General features: G+C 41.2%; 1 protein-coding gene across 10 annotated transcripts in view; it reads right to left on the reverse strand.

Moving 5' to 3' along the window:
- Positions 1-22,211, reverse strand: part of CASK (calcium/calmodulin dependent serine protein kinase) — a 417,331-nt gene that overhangs the window by 14,014 nt on the left and 381,106 nt on the right. For 6 of the 10 annotated variants that reach the window (XM_073566049.1, XM_073566046.1, XM_073566044.1 and 3 more), the window contains 3 exons: positions 11,312-11,392; positions 11,135-11,215; positions 9,793-9,995 (listed from right to left, as the gene is read on the reverse strand). In XM_073566049.1, the coding sequence (XP_073422150.1) occupies positions 9,793-9,995; positions 11,135-11,215; positions 11,312-11,392 (365 nt within the window). The remainder of the gene's footprint in view (positions 1-9,792; positions 9,996-11,134; positions 11,216-11,311; positions 11,393-22,211) is intronic. The other 4 variants (XM_073566047.1, XM_073566045.1, XM_073566050.1 and 1 more) reach the window with 1 other exon arrangement.

The following is a 22,211-nucleotide window of genomic DNA, read 5'->3' on the forward strand; positions in this document are numbered from 1 at the left end:
CTCTTAAAGCTTATTTACGGGGTTGTTTATCCTCTACAATTTCTCATATTAAGCGAGTGACATCGAAAGAGGATGGCGAGATGGAGGGACGTCTGAAAGATTCGGAGGCAGCCTATATATTGGATCAAACTAACAGTAACAGGGTAGAATGGCTGACCGCTCAAAGGTTATATGCTCAATACTCTGACACTAAAACGAAACGTAAATTATTCTTTGCCCGTCAGTCTTATTTTGAAATGGGGAATCAGGGGAGTAAATTTCTGGCATACTTAGTACGACAGCATAATGCTACTAATACAATTCTACAGGTTCGTGACTCAGATGGTACTTTGGTTTCCTTAACTGAAGAGATACTAAAATGTTTTTCTGACTATTATGGTTCATTGTACAATTCTAAGACTGATGGGGATGGCCTGGAGTGTTTAAATTATTTGTTAGATATAGAATTTCCTAGGCTAAGTCCTTCCCAGCGGGCCTTTATGGATGCAGAGTTTACTCTGGAGGAGGTAGAGGATGCCATAAAAGACATGGCCTCCGGGAAGGCCCCTGGGCCGGATGAATTTCCTGTGGAATTATATAGGAAATATCAGGATATACTGGCACCCCTTTTGTTGATAGTGTTTCGTGGGATTTGGGAGGGGGGGATGCATGCTGGAGTCCTTTTAGGAGGCCAATATAATAGTTTTTAAAAAAGGAGGGGAAGGATCCTCTAGACTGTGGATCTTATAGGCCTATATCACTAGTAAATGTGGATTATAAAATTTTTACAAAAATTTTAGCCAAAAGAATAAATTGAATCATATTAGATCTTGTACACCCTGATCAGACGGGTTTTATGCCGGGTAAGAGTACTTCCATAAATATCAGACGAGTCCAGTCAGTGGTCCAATATAGCTCTCTGGTACCAGATAATGAATAGGCATTGGCATCGCTGGATGCGGCCAAGGCCTTTGACTCGCTTGAATGGCCTTTTCTCCCTGCATGTTTACAGTGGTATGGATTTGGTGAAAGATTCCAAAAATGGGTTAATGTTATATACATGAAGCCCAAGGCCCGGGTTATTGTAAATAACTCCATATCTGAGCCATTCTCATTACATAGGGGAACTCCTCAAGGATGTCCCCTTCCCCCGGCCCTTTTTGCTCTTGCTATTGAGGTGCTGGCAATACGTATAAGATCCTCCCCTAATATTGCTGGTATAGAAATAGCGGATCAGATAGATACCATAGGCCTATATACTGATGATATGGTGATATTTATGGACAAAGCGGAAGAGACCCTGGCAAGAGTGATCACTACCATAAATAAATTCAGTAAATATTCTGGCCTATACATAAATTGGGAGAAATCTGCTTTGATGCCTCTTTCCCACACTCCAATGCCACGACTTGAGACTCTCTCCTTACTGCCCATTGTAACTAGTTTTAAATATTTGGGTGTTCATATCTCTCAGGATAGTAAATTTGATTTGCAACTCAATATACAACCATTGCTGGAGATGGTCAGGAGTAAATTCGCGATCTGGAGCAAAATTCCACTGTCTGTGGCCGGAGGTATTAATTTAATTAAAATGATATTACTCGCCAGGCTTAGCTTCTTTCTTCAGCATAGTGCGGTGGTGGTACCCAAATCCTTTCTTGCTAATTTAAATTCCCAAACCACATCCTTTATTTGGGGAAAAGCCAGGCCTAAACTTAAATTAACCACTCTACAGAGGCCCAAGAAGGGAAGAGGGGCAGCGTTACCCGATTTCTTTTTATATTATTTGGCTGGGCAGGCCAAGGCCATAAGTACAGTAATGGCCAAAAGTTTTGAGAATGACACAAATATTATATTTTCACATGATCTGCTGGCCTCTGGTTTTTATGTGTGTTTGTCAGATGTTTTTATCACATACAGAAATATAATTGCAATCATATTATGAGTAGCAAAAGGTTATATTGACAGTTAGAATGAGTTAATGCAGCAAGTCAATATTTGCAGTGTTGACCCTTCTTCTTCAGGACCTCAGCAATTCTCCCTGGCTTGCTCTCAATCAACTTCTGGATCAAATCCTGACTGATAGCAGTCCATTCTTGCAAAATCAATGCTTTTATTTTGTCTGAATTTGAAGGTTTTTGTCTGTCCACCCGTCTCTTGATGATTGACCACAAGTTCTCAATGGGATTAAGATCTGGGGAGTTTCCAGGCCATGGTCCCAAAATCTCTATGTTTTGTTCCCTGAGCCATTTAGTTATCACCTTTGCTTTAAGGCAAGGTGCTCCATCATGTTGAAAAAGGCATTGTTGATCGCCAAACTGCTCTTGGACGGTTGGGAGAAGTTGCTCTTGGAGGACATTCTGGTACCATTCTTTATTCATGGCTGTGTTTTTAGGCAAGACTGAGAGAGAGCCCATTCCCTTGGCTGAGAAGCAACCCCACACATGAATGGTTTCAGGATGCTTGACAGTTGGCATGAAACAAGACTGGTGGTAGCACTCACCTGGTCTTCTCCGAATAAGCCGTTTTCCAGATGTCCCAAACAATCGAAAAGGGGATTCATCAGAGAAAATGACTTTACCCCAGTCCTCAGCAGTCCACTCCCTGTACCTCTTGCAGAATATCAGTCTGTCCATGATGTTTTTCCTGGAGAGAAGTGGCTTCTTTGCTGCCCTCCTTGAGACCAGACCTTGCTCCAAGAGTCTCCGCCTCACAGCGCGTGCAGATGCACTAACACCTGCCTGCTGCCATTCCTGAGCAAGCTCTGCACTGCTGGTAGCCCAATCCCGCAGCTGAAACACTTTTAAGAGACGGTCCTAGCGCTTGCTGGTCTTTCTTGGGTGCCCTGGAGCCTTTTTGGCAACAAGGGAACCTCTCTCCTTGAAGTTCTTGATGATGCGATAGATTGTTGACTGAGGTGCAATCTTTCTAGCTGCGATACTCTTCCCTGTTAGGCCATTTTTGTGCAGTGCAATGATGACTCCACGTGTTTCTTTAGAGATAACCATGGTTAACAGAAGAGAAACAATGATGCCAAGCACCAGCCTCCTTTTAAAGTGTCCAGTGGTGTCATTCTTACGTAATCATGACAGATTGATCTCCAGCCCTGTCCTCATCAACACCCACACCTGTGTTAATGGAGCAATCACTGAAACGATCTTAGCTGGTCCTTTTAAGGCAGGGCTGCAATGATGTTGAAATGTGTTTTGGGGGATAAAGTTCATTTTCTAGGCAAATATTGACTTTGCAAGTAATTGCTGTTAAGCTGATCACTCTTTATAACATTCTGGAGTATATGCAAATTGCCATTAGAAAAAAATGAAGCAGTAGACTTTGTAAAAATTAATATTTGTGTCATTCTCAAAACTTTTGGCCATGACTGTACATGGATGCCTGGAGGCCAGCTTCCAAATTCTGAGACCCATCTACTTCACGCTGCAGGGATTGGTTGCCCACTGGGTTTTTTGGAAATGAGGAAAATAAATGTCTCAAAACTGTTACCCCTGCTTCGTCTGGCATGATCGATATGGAGACAGATCAAGGGGGTGGTTAGATTTGGGGATGTTATAGCTGAAATGACCCTATGGAATAATGACTACTTCCCGGTACTACTTAAACATCCATCCGCTGAGTTTTGGGCTCAATACAGTGTCTCGACGATAGGTGATCTATATGATCATGGAACATTGGTATCCTTTGAGCAATTACAAGTTAATCGTGGAGTCCCGAGATCCCAATTTTTTCGCTATTTGCAGCTAAGATCTGCTTTTCAATCGCACATGAGATGTATGGGTATAGATTATGCCATTTCGTCTCTACCTCTGATAGGGATTCTTAAATCACAGGGCCCTCAAGGTCTCATCTCCTCTCTATATACATATATGCTGTCAGTGGGGACAGAAAATGCCTTAGACTCCATTAAGAAGAAATGGGAGAGACTCATCCCGGGTACACTGGGTGAGGAATGGAAAGAAATCCTGGAGTCACCAATCTGGGTGTCTTCGTCTGCCAACAACAGGATGATACAATTGTATATTATTAATCAATCATATTTGACTCCTATTCGACTCTTTAGGATGGGCCGGAATGTTTAAGATGTCACTCAATAGATGCAGATTTTATTCATATGATCTGGTGCTGTCCTGTTGTTGCGCAATACTGGAGGGGAGTGACGTCTTTATTAACATCCTTGGTACAAACCCCTGTTCCCCTTGAACCACTGATTTGTCTGTTTGGAGTGTGGGATGAGGAGGCATGGGGTCATTATGTGGGGATTTTTCTACGGGAAACACTGTTCATGGCGCGGAAGATACTAGCATTATGGTGGATGGGGAATTCACCCCCTTCTCTTGGGTCCTGGATCACTCTGGTAAACTCGATTATCCCATATGAACGTACACTGTATCAAAATAGAGGATGCCCAGGTAAATTCAAAAACATTTGGGAGAGGTGGAACTCCTCTCACCTCACTTTGCAGGGCGGGGAAGTCGCACAGTAAACAGTTTATTGTATAGAAGTAGGCTGCGGAACTGTTTACGTTTTGGTAGATGTAGGTAGGTTTAGAAGCTAGGCAGGTTTTTTATTACTGGTACAATAACACAACACTACTGTGATTCACTTGATTATGTCTGCTTTATTCACACACAATTATTGCACATATTATGCTTCACGTCCTCAGGTTACCTGAGCATATATATACTATGTATCACGTTTAACATTTTGTACTAAATGTGTGTATTATATAACTGCTAATGGTTCAATAAATGAATTTAAAAAAAAAAAAAAAAAGTGTACCTGTCATTTCAGGAACGTTATCTATATAAGGCCGGGTCACACTGGCGAGGAATACGGACGAGTGAGAGGCGTTAAAAGCACGCATTACACACGGACAAATTATTCTCTATGGGTTTGCTCCCATCAGCCGTATATTTCTCGGGTGTATTCTACGGTCCATGCCAATCGCAGCATGCTGCGATTGTCAGCGTACTACGCCCGTAATATGCCAATGCAAGTCTATGGATGCGCAAAAAATACGCATTACACACGGACCACACATGTGACTTGCGAGAAATACGCACCCGGTGTCTTTTAGAAAAGCCGGCAATTCAGTGCGCTATACAGTAAACTCACACTGACAGTTTTAATAAAGAAACGAAAGAATAGATATATACACATGGAATACACACACACACACACACACACACACACACACACACACATACATATATATATACACTCACTGGCCACTTTATTAGGTACACCATGCTAGTAACGGGTTGGACCCCCTTTTGCCTTCAGAACTGCCTCAATTCTTCGTGGCAGAGATTCAACAAGGTGCTGGAAGCATTCCTCAGAGATTTTGGACCATATTGACATGATGGCATCACACAGTTGGCGCAGATTTGTCGGCTGCACATCCCTGATGCGAATCTCCTGTTCCACCACATCCCAAAGATGCTCTATTGGATTGAGATCTGGTGACTGAGGAGGCCATTTGAGTACAGTGAACTCATTGTCATGTTCAAGAAACCAATCTGAGATGATTCGAGCTTTATGACATGGCGCATTATCCTGCTGAAAGTAGCCATCAGATGTTGGGTACATTGTGGTCATAAAGGGATGGACATGGTCAGCAACAATACTCAGGTAGGCTGTGGCGTTGCAACGATGCTCAATTGGTACCAAGGGGCCCAAAGAGTGCCAAGAAAAAATTCCCCACACCATGACACCACCACCACCAGCATGAACCGTTGATACAATGCAGGATGGATCCATGCTTTCATGTTGTTTACGCCAAATTCTGACCCTACCATCCGAATGTCGCAGCAGAAATCGAGACTCATCAGACCAGGCAACGTTTTTCCAATCTTCTACTGGCCAATTTCGATGAGCTTGTGCAAATTGTAGCCTCAGTTTCCTGTTCTTAGCTGAGAGGAGTGGTACCAAGTGTGGTCTTCTGCTGCTGTAGCCCATCTGCCTCAAAGTTCGACGCACTGTGCGTTCAGAGATGCTCTTCTGCCTACCTTGGTTGTAACGGGTGGCAATTTGAGTCACTGTTGCCTTTCTATCAGCTCGAACCAGTCTGCCCATTCTCCTCTGACCTCTGGCATCAACAAGGCATTTCCGGCCACAGAACTGCCGCTCACTGGATTTTTTTTCTTTTTCGGACCATTCTCTGAAAACCCTAGAGATGGTTGTGCGTGAAAATCCCAGTAGATCAGCAGTTTCTGAAATACTCAGACCAGCCCTTCTGGCACCAACAATCATGCCACGTTCAAAGGCACTCAAATCACCTTTCTTCCCCATACTGATGCTCGGTTTGAACTGCAGGAGATTGTCTTGACCATGTCTACATGCCTAAATGCACTGAGTTGCCGCCATGTGATTGGCTGATTGGAAATTAAGTCTTAACACACAGTTGGACAGGTGTACCTAATAAAGTGGCCAGTGAGTGTATATATATTATATATACATATACACACACACACATACATACATACATGTCATTGTGACAAACATATATATATATTTATATTTCACAGAGTTCTTCATAGCAGAATAGCCGCTAATTAAATTGCTGGCTTCTATCAAATCATTCTCCAACCCGACATGAAATGACACATGGTTTACATTCAGTAAAGCATTTCATTTCATGTTTTTTAATATGTCCCTGACTAATAATTAGATGAGCGTTTGTGTGCAAAATTTGGGAGTTGGAGTTGTTATTTTAAGGGGTTAATTTGTTGTTAAAAAATGTGTGGGCTTACCATTGCCCTATAGTGGTGGCGAGTGGGTTAATGTCACCATTCGATTGTAAGGTGACATTAACCCTGTTAGATTAACCCATTCGCCACCGCTACAGGGCAATGGGAAGCCCACACATTTTTTAACAACGAATTAACCCCGTAAAATAACAACTACAACTCCCAAATTTTGCACACAAACGCTCATCTAATTATTTGTCAGGGACATATAAAAAACATGAAATGAAATGCTTTACTGAATGTAAACCATGTGTCATTTCATGTCGGGTTGGAGAATGATTTGATAGAAGCCGGCAATTTAATTAGCGGCTATTCTGCTATGAAGAACTCTGTGAAATATAAATATATATTTCTGTCTCAATGACTTGTGTGTGCATATTATATATATATATATATATATATATATATATATATATATATATATATATATATATATATATATATGCATTCTATGTGTCTATATCTATTATTTCGTTCCTGTTATAAACCCTGTCATAGGGCTCCATTATATGTCCATTTTGCAAGGCGGCGAGAAAATCTCGCCATACGGATTACATACGGATGCTTACATGCGCAAAATACGCAACCACACCTTGATTACGGATGACATACGGAGCACTATTTAGGGGTCATTCATCCGTATTACGCATGTAAACTACGGACCGTATTTTGCGTCGGTTAGTGTGACCCCGGCCTAAGCGCTCGTGTATATACAAGAGGGATAATACTATTTTTGGACACTATATGACTGGTGTCCTACATTTTTTACCAGTTTCTCCTCTGCAGGCTCTGTGTGTAATTTTCAGTTTTCTCTGAGTTAGTGGGGACAACTAGCTATGAGATCTCCTTTACACAGAAAGGCTGGGTTCACATCTCGTTAGGTGCCATCCGTTTAACCGATCCGTTACTAAGCGGCACTAACACTATGTAACGGATGCGTTAACGCACCCATTGCCAGCCATTATCGTAACGCATTCTAACGCATACGTTTGCGGTGTTCCTTTACTTTGTGACGCACCCACGAACGCGGTCCACCGAGCTTTCGGGTACATTAGGTCTAACGCACAGTGGACGGACGCGTTCGCTGTGCATAGACCTCCATTACTAAGGCATGCCGACGCAATGGTACCTTGCGTTAGTGCATGCGTTAAAGTGATTGTAGAAAAAAGACGATTTTGGCCATCAGCGTTGGCAATAACGTGATGTGAACCTAGTCAAAGTCAAAAGAAGCAGCTATAACATTGTGTATATGATAGAACATTACTGGGCAGTGTGAATCCAGGTTTACGACAAGCTAAACCTCTCACCAACTGTAGCACAATCTGCCCATTTTCTTGCTCCTTTCAGTGCTACCAGTAACTAAAGGCCCCGTTACATTTAGCGATGCACCAGCGATCCCGACCACGATATGACCCGGTCAGGATCACTGGTGCATCGCTAAATGGTCGCTAGTGAGCTGACAATCAGACAGATCTCACCAGCGATGCTCGGCGGTTGTTACTCACCTGTCAGACGCAGCGAAGATAACAGTCTTCCTCCCGCGTCCATGGCTCGCTCGTCTGTGCAGGAAGCCGACGACGAGAAATAGACCAGGCCGATCTCACGCAATCAGCGATATCCAGCGGGGGGGCCGGTCGGAAGTAGGTGTCACATGTAGCGATATGTAAAAGGACCTTTAGGCTGTGGAACCCAACACCCCATTTTGTTGGCAATCAATGTTGCTTTGATCAAGACAGATTTTAGTTGTTTTTTCAGAGTGCAGTACAGAGGAAGTGGAGGCTCATAACTGGAGATAGATGCAGAATTCTCTTAATATATTACAAAGTATCTTATACTTAAGACTACTAATTGATGCAAAGTTTGTGAAAATATACTGACCATTAAAGTATAACGTAAATAATCCTAAAAACCCTCAAAAAACGCAACAATATGACACAAGCAGCAGTGCCCATGAAGTCTACTATTAAAAAAGCTTAGAAGAATAAACAAAACTATGACCTATTTAAGGTAAACTACAGACAGTGTCAGGTTGGTGCTGTTATACGGATTAAAATGATAACTGTGGATGAAATCAGCCTTGTAGTTTAATCCGCATTTATAGTTTTCAGTTAATGAGATTTTCGTGCTTCAGGGCGGGGGCTTTATGTGGTGCTCTGCTCTCATATTCATCCTTACGGACTTATGGCAGGTCACTGAACCTTCACTGCCTGCGCAATTTAGCTGCAGCCAAATAAAATGGTGCTGCCGGCGGCCCTTGAGCAGTAGCATCTATCTGAAAGCGATATATGCTACTGTGCATGTGCCGGCGCCATTTTGCTGAAGTTACAATTTTTTTTCTCCAAAGCCAACACTATAATTCTGCAGTATATAAAACAGCAGAAAGGTCACTGAAGTATCAGTGACCTGTCATAAGCTCATACAGATGCATATGTAAGCAGAGCACCACATAAAGGCCTCCCCCACAGGCCGCCCTGGAGCACGAGAGTCTCATTAACTGAAAACTGCATATACAGATTAAACAACCACCACAAGACGGATTTTATCTACCAAGATATCATTTTAAATCAGTATAACGGCGCCGAAATGACACTGTCTATACGTTACTGTGCACAATCCTGCTGACAGGTTCCCTTTTGGCCACGGAATTTGTTGTGCAGAGTTATCCAGAAACTTTGAAAGGGGCTCATCTGGTTAACAAAACTTTTCGAACACCTTGTAAGAGAATTCTAGATAACTAGAGCGCATGTTAGTCTGGAGGAGCATAGTAAAAACAGCTCATCGATTTAAAGGAGCACTCTGCAATTCCTCGCTTCTACTATGGTGGCACTAGAGAATAATTGAATACTTGCGGTAAGGACACCTCACAAGTTAGAGGAAAAGGGGTTAATAAAAGACAACCCCTTTAATTCACAAGTTTGTAAATCCTGCCTAAAAGTTTCACAATTTGAAAAGATCAAAACCAGTAAAAACTTTTGCACGTTTTTTTTTTTTTTTTTTAAATCTGTCTTGGCACAAGTGTATTTTTTTCTCACGGGTTTTGGGTAGTTACCTGAGGTTCAACATCAAGTATTGCAATAAGTCCCTGTTCGTGGATCTTTCGTATTGTTTCCAGTTTTGTCCCATACATGGCATCCTCATGGCTGCCGTATTCCAGATATTCATTGTTGGAGATATCTTGCATCATTTGGTCGTGGGATACAAAGAAGTAATTTTTTCCATTTTCTTCATCTTTCTTTGGAGGTCTTGTTGTATCTAGAATGTGGAGCACAACATAGAATCAGGAGCACTTCTGTGCAATCTCTAATTCTTTAAGACCTTCCTCTTACAAGGTGTCAGCATAAATCATGTAGAAAACTATATAAAACATAACAGCATAAGCAATATACCAGACTGAACCCTGCCCAGGCATAATGCCAACACAAGGAGACAAAGAAAAACAAGGTGTAAATCACATATAATAAAATTACAAAACTTTATTAGAAAAGATAGTACAATATCACAAAAATGACTAGTTACATAATGCAGGGGATGGGTAAGCAAAAAGTATATGTCACACCAGGTCTGAATGGATATGTAAAGAGGTGGGGGAGCGGCAACTCCTACACATAGATTACAAAGAAGTCACATATAAAATGAGACCAGAGTTTGTATTGAGAAAACAAATGAGGAGTAAAGTCACAAAAGGCAAATGCCCAAGGCTTAGTATAGAAAACCTTATGGCTAAAACAGCCAAGTAGGAACAAGTAATCTCCCCATAAATCTTAGAATATAAGTGGTGCCACTCTTACCCATAATACCTCTATTCAGAATCCCAGGCTAAGTGTCCTGGGATTCTGAATAGAGGTATTATGGGTAAGAGTGGCACCACTTATATTCTTTTTTGCCTTTTGTGACTTTACTCCTCATTTGTTTTCTCAATACAAACTCTGGTCTCATTTTATATGTGACTTCTTGGTAATCTATGTGTAGGAGTTGCCGCTCCCCCACCTCTTTACATATCCATTCAGACCTGGTGTGACATATACTTTTTGCTTACCCATTCCCTGCATTATGTAACTAGTCATTTTTGTGATATTGTACTATCTTTTCTAATAAAGTTTTGTAATTTTATTATATGGGATTTACACCTTATTTTTCTTTGTCTCCTAATATCTATGGGTGTCCCGAATGGTATCTCTGGTCCTGTTTCATCCCAGTATATTTGATTCTGGGATTGGGAATATGTCTATATTATGGAGTCTGTTCTAATTTGTTTCTGCATAATCCCAACACGACTTGCAATAAGAATACTATGCAAAGTACACGGAAATAAACCCTCAATACAGTAGTGAAAAGAAGCGTATTCTGACCAAATGTAGTGCTGTATCAATCCATTAACCTACTGAACTTACGTGGGATAGGGTAAGCAAATCTGTCAGGATGTTTAGTAATTAATGTGTTCTTTATATGTCGTCTGCCAACACCATGTGCACCTATGAACAAAAGAGAACACATTTCTGTAATTCTTCTTCTTATAGGTGTACAGCAGAGCACAGGTTAAATAACATACACACAGTCAAGTATGTTACCTAGGAGGACTAGTGTTTTCCTTTTGAAAGCTGGTAGTTTTACCACCTCTTCGTAAGTAACCAGATCTAGTTGGTCAAAGACTAAGGGTAGAAATAAAAGAAAACCATTGATTAATCACTTGTCATCAGCCATTTTAATATTCTTATTCTACACAATTAAAAAAGGAACCAATATTATACTTCTCCAATCCTCAAATGCTTTAACATTCTGCCTGTGTATGTATTGCATGCAGGTTTCACTTCGCCAATGTAAAGAAAACGAAGACATGCCACAGGAGACTGAAAAAGTAACCGCTGTTTAATTTATCTTTTCATAAATTGTAAAAGTGAAAGTCAGAAAATTTGTATTACATCTCATTAGAAAAATCTGCTTCTTTCTCTTAGACTGATCTTTCATTCTCAAATTTCTAAATTCCAATGTAAAACCTGTATTCAGTGAGGACAGATTTCCACATTATGGAGATGGGAGCCGCTATTGGTAAGATTCTATACAGGTGGAAGGGGCAGGAGACTGTGCCAAGGACCTCCGCTACCCACTCCTCCTCCCACCTACAGTCTTAGGAGAACCAACTGCCATCTCCTATCTGGTTTTACTGAATACAGATTTTATCAAACAATTGAGACTTTTGAAAAGTAATGATCCGTCCTGGCAGAGAAAGAAGCAGATTTCTCTGAAAAGATTTCTTACAAAGTTCCTTGTTTTCACGTCTGCTATTGCTTTATGCAATCAAAATGAAAACGACGGTCACTCTTTCAATTGAAACTATTGTTTCTAAATCTGTTAGTGTGTCCATGTACACTGTGGTGAGGTCACTGATCAGTATTGAAAACTGCCAAATGAGAACAAAAGGCTGACATTACCGCACAGTAGTGAATGTTAATTACGTCGTCCAACTTTTTCCCTTTTTTTTTTTTTTTTTTTTTTATAGCATGGATTGATAAAAAAAATAATAAACAAAGGCATACTCACCTGCCAGCAACCCTGTGTAGGCCACTCTGGGAATAGAGAACTCTTTCGGAGCAAAACTGAAATCACAACAACGCTGCAGTCTGACTGGCTGCAGCGGTCAGGTGACAGAAGAGCAGGTCACTGGGAAAACAGCTAATGACAGTCTTCTACTCACTTGACCACTAGAGCCAATTACAGGTACCAGAGTTGCTGTGATTGTCAAACAGGGCAGACATCACTTGTGGAGCCAGCGCAGATGTCTGGAGCGGCCTGCGCTGGATTTGTGGGTGCACTGAAAGGCTGGTAGTATACCTCTGTTCATGGTTCTTAATTAAGGGCTTAAAAAAATGTATTTCACTATCAGACAACCCCTTAAATCTAGCATTTCACTTCTGGGTGAACCATCACCTTCTTGGGGATATTTTTAAAGCTTTGTGCATCCACTGTCTCCAGCACTATGCTACTCCTAACCAACCCCCCTAGGCAAAATGTAGAATAGGTTGTGCAAACGGCACTGTAGGCGCCTGGAATACAGCTACATTTATCATTAAAAGCAGCATGAATAGTATTTTAATACAGATTAATCTAGTATTTTACTTTCAAAAACATTTGCCAAAAAAGGACGTAACAAGGAGGATTGGAGTTTCCCTTTAACCCTTTAGCTTGGGACACTGGGATAAAATGCACACATTTTTACGGGTTTGTAAATAGAGCAGTTTAGTGAATCTGAAAAAAACCCAAAACAAAAACACTTCCCTCTTCTGTGCAATATTTTTAAATCTTAGAATGCCACAGCAATGAAAACAGTGGATGTATTCAGGCTGACAAATCTACATCTAAAGACATGCATAATCAAGAGGCTGTGAGCGGCCAGAACTTACTCCCTCTTGATTACGTATACGTCCAAAGGCGGGGACAGTGATGTCAGCGGAGATTGGGCACATCATCAAAACCGCACGTGAGCCCTGGGAATGCGAGTGCCAACACCGCTGGCACGGGAGGGGAGTAAAAGTGTTTTTATTTTCATGGGGGAAAACATTCAGATCGAGAAGGGCTTATCCTAGTAGTGGACAACATCCTTAAAGGAGAAAAAAAAATGGAAGCAGTCATCAGAAAATTACCCATCACAAATCAGGTTTTGGGTTTATTTTTTAAATGGCAAATTTTTTCCCATATCAAAACTTTTATTAAAAGGAAAACAAGATACCTTGCAATTTTCCCATTGGTTATTGGGCTACTTAAAGAATCGCTCCCATATGGGGCTGTATCATTTGAAGGTCAAAGAGACATTTTTAGTGATATATTTTTTTTATCTACACACTTAGAGCATTTTTGTCGTGTTTATTTTATTTTTTAGAGCTTGGGTCGTCATGGATGAGGTGATAACTGCAATATGAGTGCACATTTGTAATGTCCCTATATTGTAGTCATGTCCCCATCCAGGTCCCCATATTGTAGTCATGTCCCCATCCAGGTTCCCATATTGTAGTCATGTCCCCATCCAGGTTCCCATATTGTAGTCATGTCCCCATCCAGGTCCCCATATTGTAGTCATGTCCCCACACTATAGTCATGTCCCCACACTATAGTCATGTCCCCATCCAGGTCCCCATATTGTAGTGACGTCCCCATCCATGTCCCCACATTGTAGTGATGTCTGCATATTGTAGATATGTCCCCATCCACGTCCTCATATTGTAGGTTAAAAAATTCTCACCTGTCCTCTGTTCCCTCCACATGCTTACTGTAGACTCCTTGCAGATCGTGGCACGATACAGGAGCCACCGGCAGCGCTTTATTTCAGTTGAATGTGTGTCCTTGGAAGCACATGCCATTGAAAAGTATTGCCAAGCAGAGACTCTCTACACAGCAATACCAATGCCAGCTGCCGGTCAATCAGAGGCAAGCAGCTGACATCTGTATGCTGGCGCATGACAGTGATATCATATGCTGCCACGCTAGCATGCCTGTGTCAGATGCTGGCCTCGGATTGGCCAGCAGCTGGCATTGGTATTGCTGTGTAGAGAGTCTCTGCTTGGCAATACATTTCAATTGAATGTGTATCTAAGGGCACACATTCAGCTGAAATAAAAACACTGCCGTCGGCGGCCCCCTTGATCGGGCAGGGATCGCCATTGGGGTCTACAGTGCCAGTGGGCCGCATGAAGCAGCTTTAGGGGCCCTCGGTCCGTGTGTTTGAGACCCCTGGTATACATGTTAATATATTCATCTCCTCCTTGACAAAGCGGCGGGGGACGTTGCGAAACGCGCGTCGGGGGTTCCACGGCTGGGCTCTCCTCTCCCTCCCCGGTAAGTTACCATATGGCTCTTCCTGCAACCTTTGTGGGCACTTTTTTATGGTATACTCTCACCATGCCCTCATAGCAGGCAGCACTGGAATCTTATCTGGCCATTGATTTGTAGCGATTCAGCCTTTGGACACTGACATGGTACCATGATTTGTGATAAGAATATAGCACATATCCTAATTGTATTACTTGCCGGGTTTTTCCATCTTGGGGAGTTTGAGGGGGTGATCCTTGGGATCTATTGCCCACATTTATTCATGAGCACTTCATTGTGATTTGTATTGTACTTTTAGTATTTAATAAAGAACTTTGATATTTTTTATATTAAAGTGATTGCATGCTCTTTTGCTTTGCCTGGTTTCTCCATTAGTTTTTGAGCTTATGCATATGGTGTTGGAGCAGGGTTGTCCCTTATCTCCACACCACCTTACATTTATGGGACTATTGTTGCCACTGGTGTTAATATATTCACCCACTGCTGCTCTCTCCATTTTCCAGTGCAGTTCTTCTCCGACATCACCACTCTGCAGACTGCCCAGGTCACGCTGCGCTCTGCATGACCTGAAAGTGGATTTTACAACGCAAGCCTATATAGGGTCAGAATGAGGGTCGCTCCATAGGTGGTCAATGTTAAAGAAACACCTAGTAGCAATTGTGGTGACGCCACTGAGGTGGAGTAGAATGGCGCTGGATCCTGTAGAGATACTAATACTACACTGCATGTATATACACAGATTTAATAAAAAAAAATATATAGGTTGGAGTGCTTTTTTAAGACTCGTCCTTTCAGCAGTTTCCCATCTGAGTTACAATGACAAGCAACAACAGGCAATGTCACAGCGGACCCTGCTCCCCTTCCTTCACAATGACCTTTGCACAGGTTCATTGAAAGCTGAAATACAAAAAGCTAAGGTCAGAGTAAATTCATGGAGGCTAGTGTACGTGCCGGTTTCTAAAACAAAGTACAAGTCTAGAAATAAAACCCCAGTGTGAACATTTCAAGGTTAGTTTTGTTATGTAATAAAGATATTGATATGAAAAAATCTCTTAACATTATTTAAAAATACATGCGAGAAAAAAAAAAAACCTGATTTAAGGAATAGGTAATTTTCTGAAGATAGGGAATTAAAGGGACTTACAGTCAATCCAATGTGCAGTTTCTCTCCTGAATACCACTTTTTATTACAAGAAGGCAGAGCAGATTTTAGAAAGATTTATCTAAATGGGTAGTCCTGCTTATAAAAAGATTTTATTTTAAAATTATGTGAAGTACAAATATAGGAATCTGGAGACGTCAGGTGCCTCCACTTCTGGCTTTGCTTCACATACTGCACTGGCCACATATCAACAAAAATCCCCATTCTGTGCTGCTCCATTTCATTAGCCAAGTCCGCCCCATTCTTCGAGTCATAGACCGAGATAAGGGGTCAAACACTGGATACCCTCACCAGTATCAAGGATATCCGTGCTACGACTGGCGCTAATATCTCAAGCTTTATTCATCTTTTTTCATTAAAAGATATTCGTAGGTTTTATTCATCAACATACATTAAAACTATTTTTTCTCTAGCTGTATAATATATATATATATATATATATATATATATATATATATATATATACACTCACTGGCCACTTTATTAGGTACACCATGCTAGTAAGGGGTTGGACCCCCTTTTGCCTTCAGAACTGCCTCAATTCTTCGTGGCAGAGATTCAACAAGGTGCTGGAAGCATTCCTCAGAGATTTTGGACCATATTGACATGATGGCATCACACAGTTGGCGCAGATTTGTCGGCTGCACATCCCTGATGCGAATCTCCCGTTCCACCACATCCCAAAGATGCTCTATTGGATTGAGATCTGGTGACTGAGGAGGCCATTTGAGTACAGTGAACTCATTGTCATGTTCAAGAAACCAATCTGAGATGATTCGAGCTTTATGACATGGCGCATTATCCTGCTGAAAGTAGCCATCAGATGTTGGGTACATTGTGGTCATAAAGGGATGGACATGGTCAGCAACAATACTCAGGTAGGCTGTGGCGTTGCAACGATGCTCAATTGGTACCAAGGGGCCCAAAGAGTGCCCAGAAAAAATTCCCCACACCATGACACCACCACCACCAGCCTGAACCGTTGATACAAGGCAGGATGGATCCATGCTTTCATGTTGTTTACGCCAAATTCTGACCCTACCATCCGAATGTCGCAGCAGAAATCGAGACTCATCAGACCAGGCAACGTTTTTCCAATCTTCTACTGTCCAATTTCGATGAGCTTGTGCAAATTGTAGCCTCAGTTTCCTGTTCTTAGCTGAGAGGAGTGGTACCCAGTGTGGTCTTCTGCTGCTGTAGCCCATCTGCCTCAAAGTTCGACGCACTGTGCGTTCAGAGATGCTCTTCTGCCTACCTTGGTTGTAACGGGTGGCAATTTGAGTCACTGTTGCCTTTCTATCAGCTCGAACCAGTCTGCCCATTCTCCTCTGACCTCTGGCATCAACAAGGCATTTCCGGCCACAGAACTGCCGCTCACTGTTTTTTTTTTCTTTTTCGGACCATTCTCTGTAAACCCTAGAGATGGTTGAGCGTGAAAATCCCAGTAGATCAGCAGTTTCTGAAATTCTCAGACCAGCCCTTCTGGCACCAACAATCATGCCACGTTCAAAGGCACTCAAATCACCTTTCTTCCCCATACTGATGCTCGGTTTGAACTGCAGGAGATTGTCTTGACCATGTCTACATGCCTAAATGCACTGAGTTGCCGTCATGTGATTGGCTGATTAGAAATTAAGTCTTAACACACAGTTGGACAGGTGTACCTAATAAAGTGGCCAGTGAGTGTATATATATATATATATATATATATATATATATATATATATATATATATATATATATATATATATATATATATTTTTTTTTTAAAGTGCTAATAAATTGGAAATCTTAAAAATCAACCACGGCAGCCAGAATGCATCCACTGCTCACATTGCTTGCCACATACAGAAGGACTGGGAAGAAAATAAAAAAAAGGTCTACTTCAAAGTTACAACTTCTTCCATTAATTGCCAATTGGCTTTATGTAATAATAAATTACGGTAACTGCTGTAGGGCATGTTCACATGATGCCTCACACTGCACTCTGTCCCTGCTGTAAAGCATGGTGTGACCATACCTTTAATGTACAGCGTGGTATTTCGTAATGGAAACGGTATACATTTTAAAACTACTAGTGTATAAAGCAAACAGATACTATTTTGACATGCTTTTAATTTTTTAACATGCAATGATTCTTGCAAAAACCAAAAACAAACCCCAAATCATGCTATTTAAAGGCTGTTTCTTTGTAGAACAGTGAATTCTTGAGATGTATTTCAGTAGCACATGAGTTTTAAAAACTTTTATACAATATATGACGGAATTAACTCAAATTATTCATACAAGGAGAAACTTCATCATTTACCGTAGTTGCACAAAACACTGTTCTACAATAAAAAAAAAAAACATAGAAAAAAGAAAAACTACATATGGTGCATAAACTACAGAGGAAAAGTGAATGTAAGACGGCAACACTTGTCAATAATATATTTCGCTCAGCTGCATAACATACATATATTGTGCACACATGAAGACCATCAGGGAAGGGATCATTTCGCTGCTAAGCAGATAAATCTGTTTAAACAATTTGCTTTTGTCACAATAAGGGAAGAATACTCCTTTTTGTTGGAAGCCATTTTAACAAGACAAACATGTGAACTGTGCTATGCCTAGAACATGGCCTTAATAGTAATGTACCCTCACCCCCTGCAGAAAGACCCCATTGCAGCCAACACCACGCCGCTATGCAGATCACTTGTTAAACTGACTGCAGCCAGCATGACTGACTGATCGGCAGCAGGATGTTATAGAGAAGGAGCTGATCAATCTGATATACATTTTTGTGAGAAACGTTTCAGCAAAACTTGCATTTTATTCATTGAAATTCATTGTGCGTGTATGGATGAGTCCAGTAGGCGGTCCTATTCAGTGACTGACAATCATCCCTGCTAATCACTGATCAGGACCGCCCACTGGACTCGCAATCACCAGCGATCTGAAATGAAGAAAATACAAGTTTTAGGCTATGTGCACACGGTGCGTTTCTGCTGCATATACGCAGCAGAACTGCATGTGATGTACAGCACCATTGCTGCTTTTTTTTCTGCACGGATTTGGTGCAGAATGAAAAACGCAGCATGTCACTTCTTTTGTGCGCTTTGGTGCAGTTTTCCCACCTGCTCCATTCTAGAAATCCGCAGGTGGAAAACCACACAAAGAATGCACTAAATCCACAGGAAATATGCAGATCATTTGACCTGCGGATTTAGTGAATTCTGCGCAGAAAATTCCAACGCAGAATACGCACCGTGTGCACATAGCCATACTGACTCTTTGCCGACAAACTTCTAGCTTTGCCTTATCTATACCATGAAGTCCACAGATCAGACTGCATGTACAACACACTGGTTTCCCTCTAAGCTAGTCAGCTTACCGGCAGTTCACCATGTGGCAGCTAACATCTAAACCTTTATAAAAAAAAAAAAACAAACGTTCCACATGTCAACTCCATTTGGGCTGCATTATCTCACCTTGCCTACAACGTGAACCCAACTCCTTACTTAATTCTTGAAAGGGAAGTGCTACACCCAGTATCAAAGAGCAAATTGTGCAATAACTGGAATAAAGCCGCGTTCACATGTTGCTTTTTTTGTAGCAATAGTGATAAAATTGCAACATGTTTGCAGCAATTTTGGCCAAGTGATGCAGGTTAGGCTGTTTTCACACACTGCAGCAAAACAGTGGAGTGTATTCATTCCATGCCAACAGAACCTCCACTAGGTGTTGCTTGATGAATATTGATTTAACCGCTAATATCCATGAAGGACTGCTGCTATTTACAATTATTGTGTATCGACTCCGTTAGACTTTCCCACTCGGGTGTTTCCTCAGGCCCTTACTGGTCTCAATGTCACGGGCCATCAGTGGCTGGTGCAGGTCGCTGCGTCGATCAGTACTTAGCTACTTCATATCAAGAGGGATCCGGTAGTAGAGACCAGGGAGGGACTCAAGAAATGCTAGAATAGGGTGGTTGTTTAGGCCATTCTCATCCCACATCTTAAGTACTAAAACTTCTCAATGTGGACAACCCATTTAAATACCTTACCAACATTAGTGTCAGCCAGAACAGCAGGTGCAGTGACAATTTAAAGGGATTTTCCAACCCTAATGTAATCTTTGGCAAGCAGTGAAATGGATCCTAACAGTGTATAATGCAATGTAATGCACACATCAGTAGGATACGGCTCTGCTGGTCTGTTACAGCGGTCCAATGACCTTAAGTACGCAATTTGTATACTTTAGGCCACATGCCAACTAGCGTCTCTCATTTAACCATTGCCAGATGTGGCTGAGACTAGTGGGCACGCAACAGCATATATGTCAGTTGCATACATGCGGTCATGTGACGGCCTATTCACACAGGGGAATTGTGACCATGTGAGCGTGGCACTGTCATGATTCTGCAGTCTTAGAGTGACTGGAGACTTTTCTTCTTGGACCAATTAAAAGGATTGCTTGACTTCTCGTACTGTAACATTTGTCAGATTTCATGATTTAGTTAGCGGTTTGTTCTAAAAGAATAGAAGAGGAGACCTTTGTCATGAAAGCTAATGAATCTACATGGCAAAGTTAATTATTTACTATTCGACAGGCATAAAAGGAGCTATTAACCAAAAATTGGCTACATTTGTATGCCACATCGAAATACAGTTTGTGATTAAAACTAATGCAGCCTTTATACACATTTTCTGTGCACTATTGCCGTTTTCAAGCACCATTGTCTTTAATTAAACTGATGCTTGGTTTTACGACTTTAAATGGTGGTTAATGCATTACGAACACAAATTAATGCCTTTGTGCTGAGCACAGGCCTGCTATTTACTATAATTACATTGCACAGTCAGTAGTGCATAACATATACAACACGCAGAGATTAGAAAGACTAGGCAGTGTTCATGTTCCATCCAGAATGTCTCCAAAATGCCACAGGTCATTACACATATAATAAAAGCTGCAATGGCATTAAATCCCATATAATATATATATATATATATATATATATATATATATATATATATATATATATATATATGTGTGTGTGCATAATTTATATATATTTATATTATATGGGACTTAATGCCATTGCAGCAACACAGAATGGAGATACAGATCTGGCCATAGTCCAGTTACTTTCTTACACAAGATATCAGGATAGGTATAGCTAGAAGTGCACAACGTTGACCATACGACTGGAAGTCTGAGCACTGCGCCACTCTGAAACCCACCAACTACCTTTAGCCTTCCTCACATGATTGACAGATTGTATCCGAAAAGTGAAAAACATCTGTAGAAGCCATGGTAGGGTGGCACTAAGAATGCTGCTGCCCTCTTGTCCACAGAATATCCCACACTTCGATAGATAGGGGTCCCAGAGGTGGGATCTGCAAATATGTCCAAAACACAGGTCCTCGGACCTTTTTCTTCTTGTTAAAAGCGTGGTCACTAGTGAGGAGCGAACGTGTTTGAATACTGCCGTGGAGACTCGAATATATTTTTCGGGCATGCTGAGCACACACTGTCAGCACACGGGCATGCTTTGATAACACCTCATCCGAGCACGTTCGCTCATTACTATTGTTTAACACAAGCGCATGAATTGCATTCATATTTTCTCATTACTTTTTCTACACACGTTGCACAAAGATAAAACACTGAATTCTAGCTCCATAAACGGCAACACATAGTAAACATACAAGAAAGATGAAAATGGTAACATATGATTAGCAGCAAAGTGCAATGCGAACGAAACACAAAAGAAAATGTGTAACCATGTAATACTGAGAATAGGGTTTTTTACTGAGTGTTAAAAGCTGAGGAATACAATTATTGAAAGTCATACATCACAACAAGAAACAAGAAGCAGGCATCATCACTTGACAGGTTACTTACATGCACAGAGGCCATTGGGAGAAAGACGGCATGAAAAATGCACAGGGGTCAGATATGGCTTGCAATATATTAATGAAACATTTTCTAATATGCACACAATAAAAATTATAGATGCAAAGCAGATAAAACACAAACACAAAACACTTTGTTAATTTCACATTACATTTTTATACCCTTATCTAAAACTTAACTGTACAAGCTTTATTTCACTTGCTGTAATTCATAAATTTTTTACTTTTAAAGAATAACTACACTGTAACTGCACCCATGCCTAAATATTTAGGGTTAAAGAGATGTCTGGCCTATCACTCAATCCTTACCTAGGTTAGGTGTTTATTTAGACTGAACAATCCCTTTAAAGAGATTGCCTACTATTTTTACATTGACGATCTATCCTTGGGATAGGTCATCAATGTCTCATCGGCTGCGGTCCGACACCCGGAACCACTGCCGATCAGCTGTTATTGGTGTTGATGGCCGCCGGCAGTACGTACTCACTTGTAGAGCTGCTCAATCTACTTGTAGTGGCAGCGGCAGGGTTCTACATACACCTGCCTCCTGTTGATTTGAATAGGAGGCGGATGTGAAGTACT

The sequence above is a fragment of the Dendrobates tinctorius genome, unplaced genomic scaffold (genome assembly GCF_039654945.1).
Source record: "Dendrobates tinctorius isolate UK_male_01 unplaced genomic scaffold, ASM3965494v1 ptg000016l, whole genome shotgun sequence".
Lineage (NCBI taxonomy): Eukaryota > Metazoa > Chordata > Amphibia > Anura > Dendrobatidae > Dendrobates > Dendrobates tinctorius.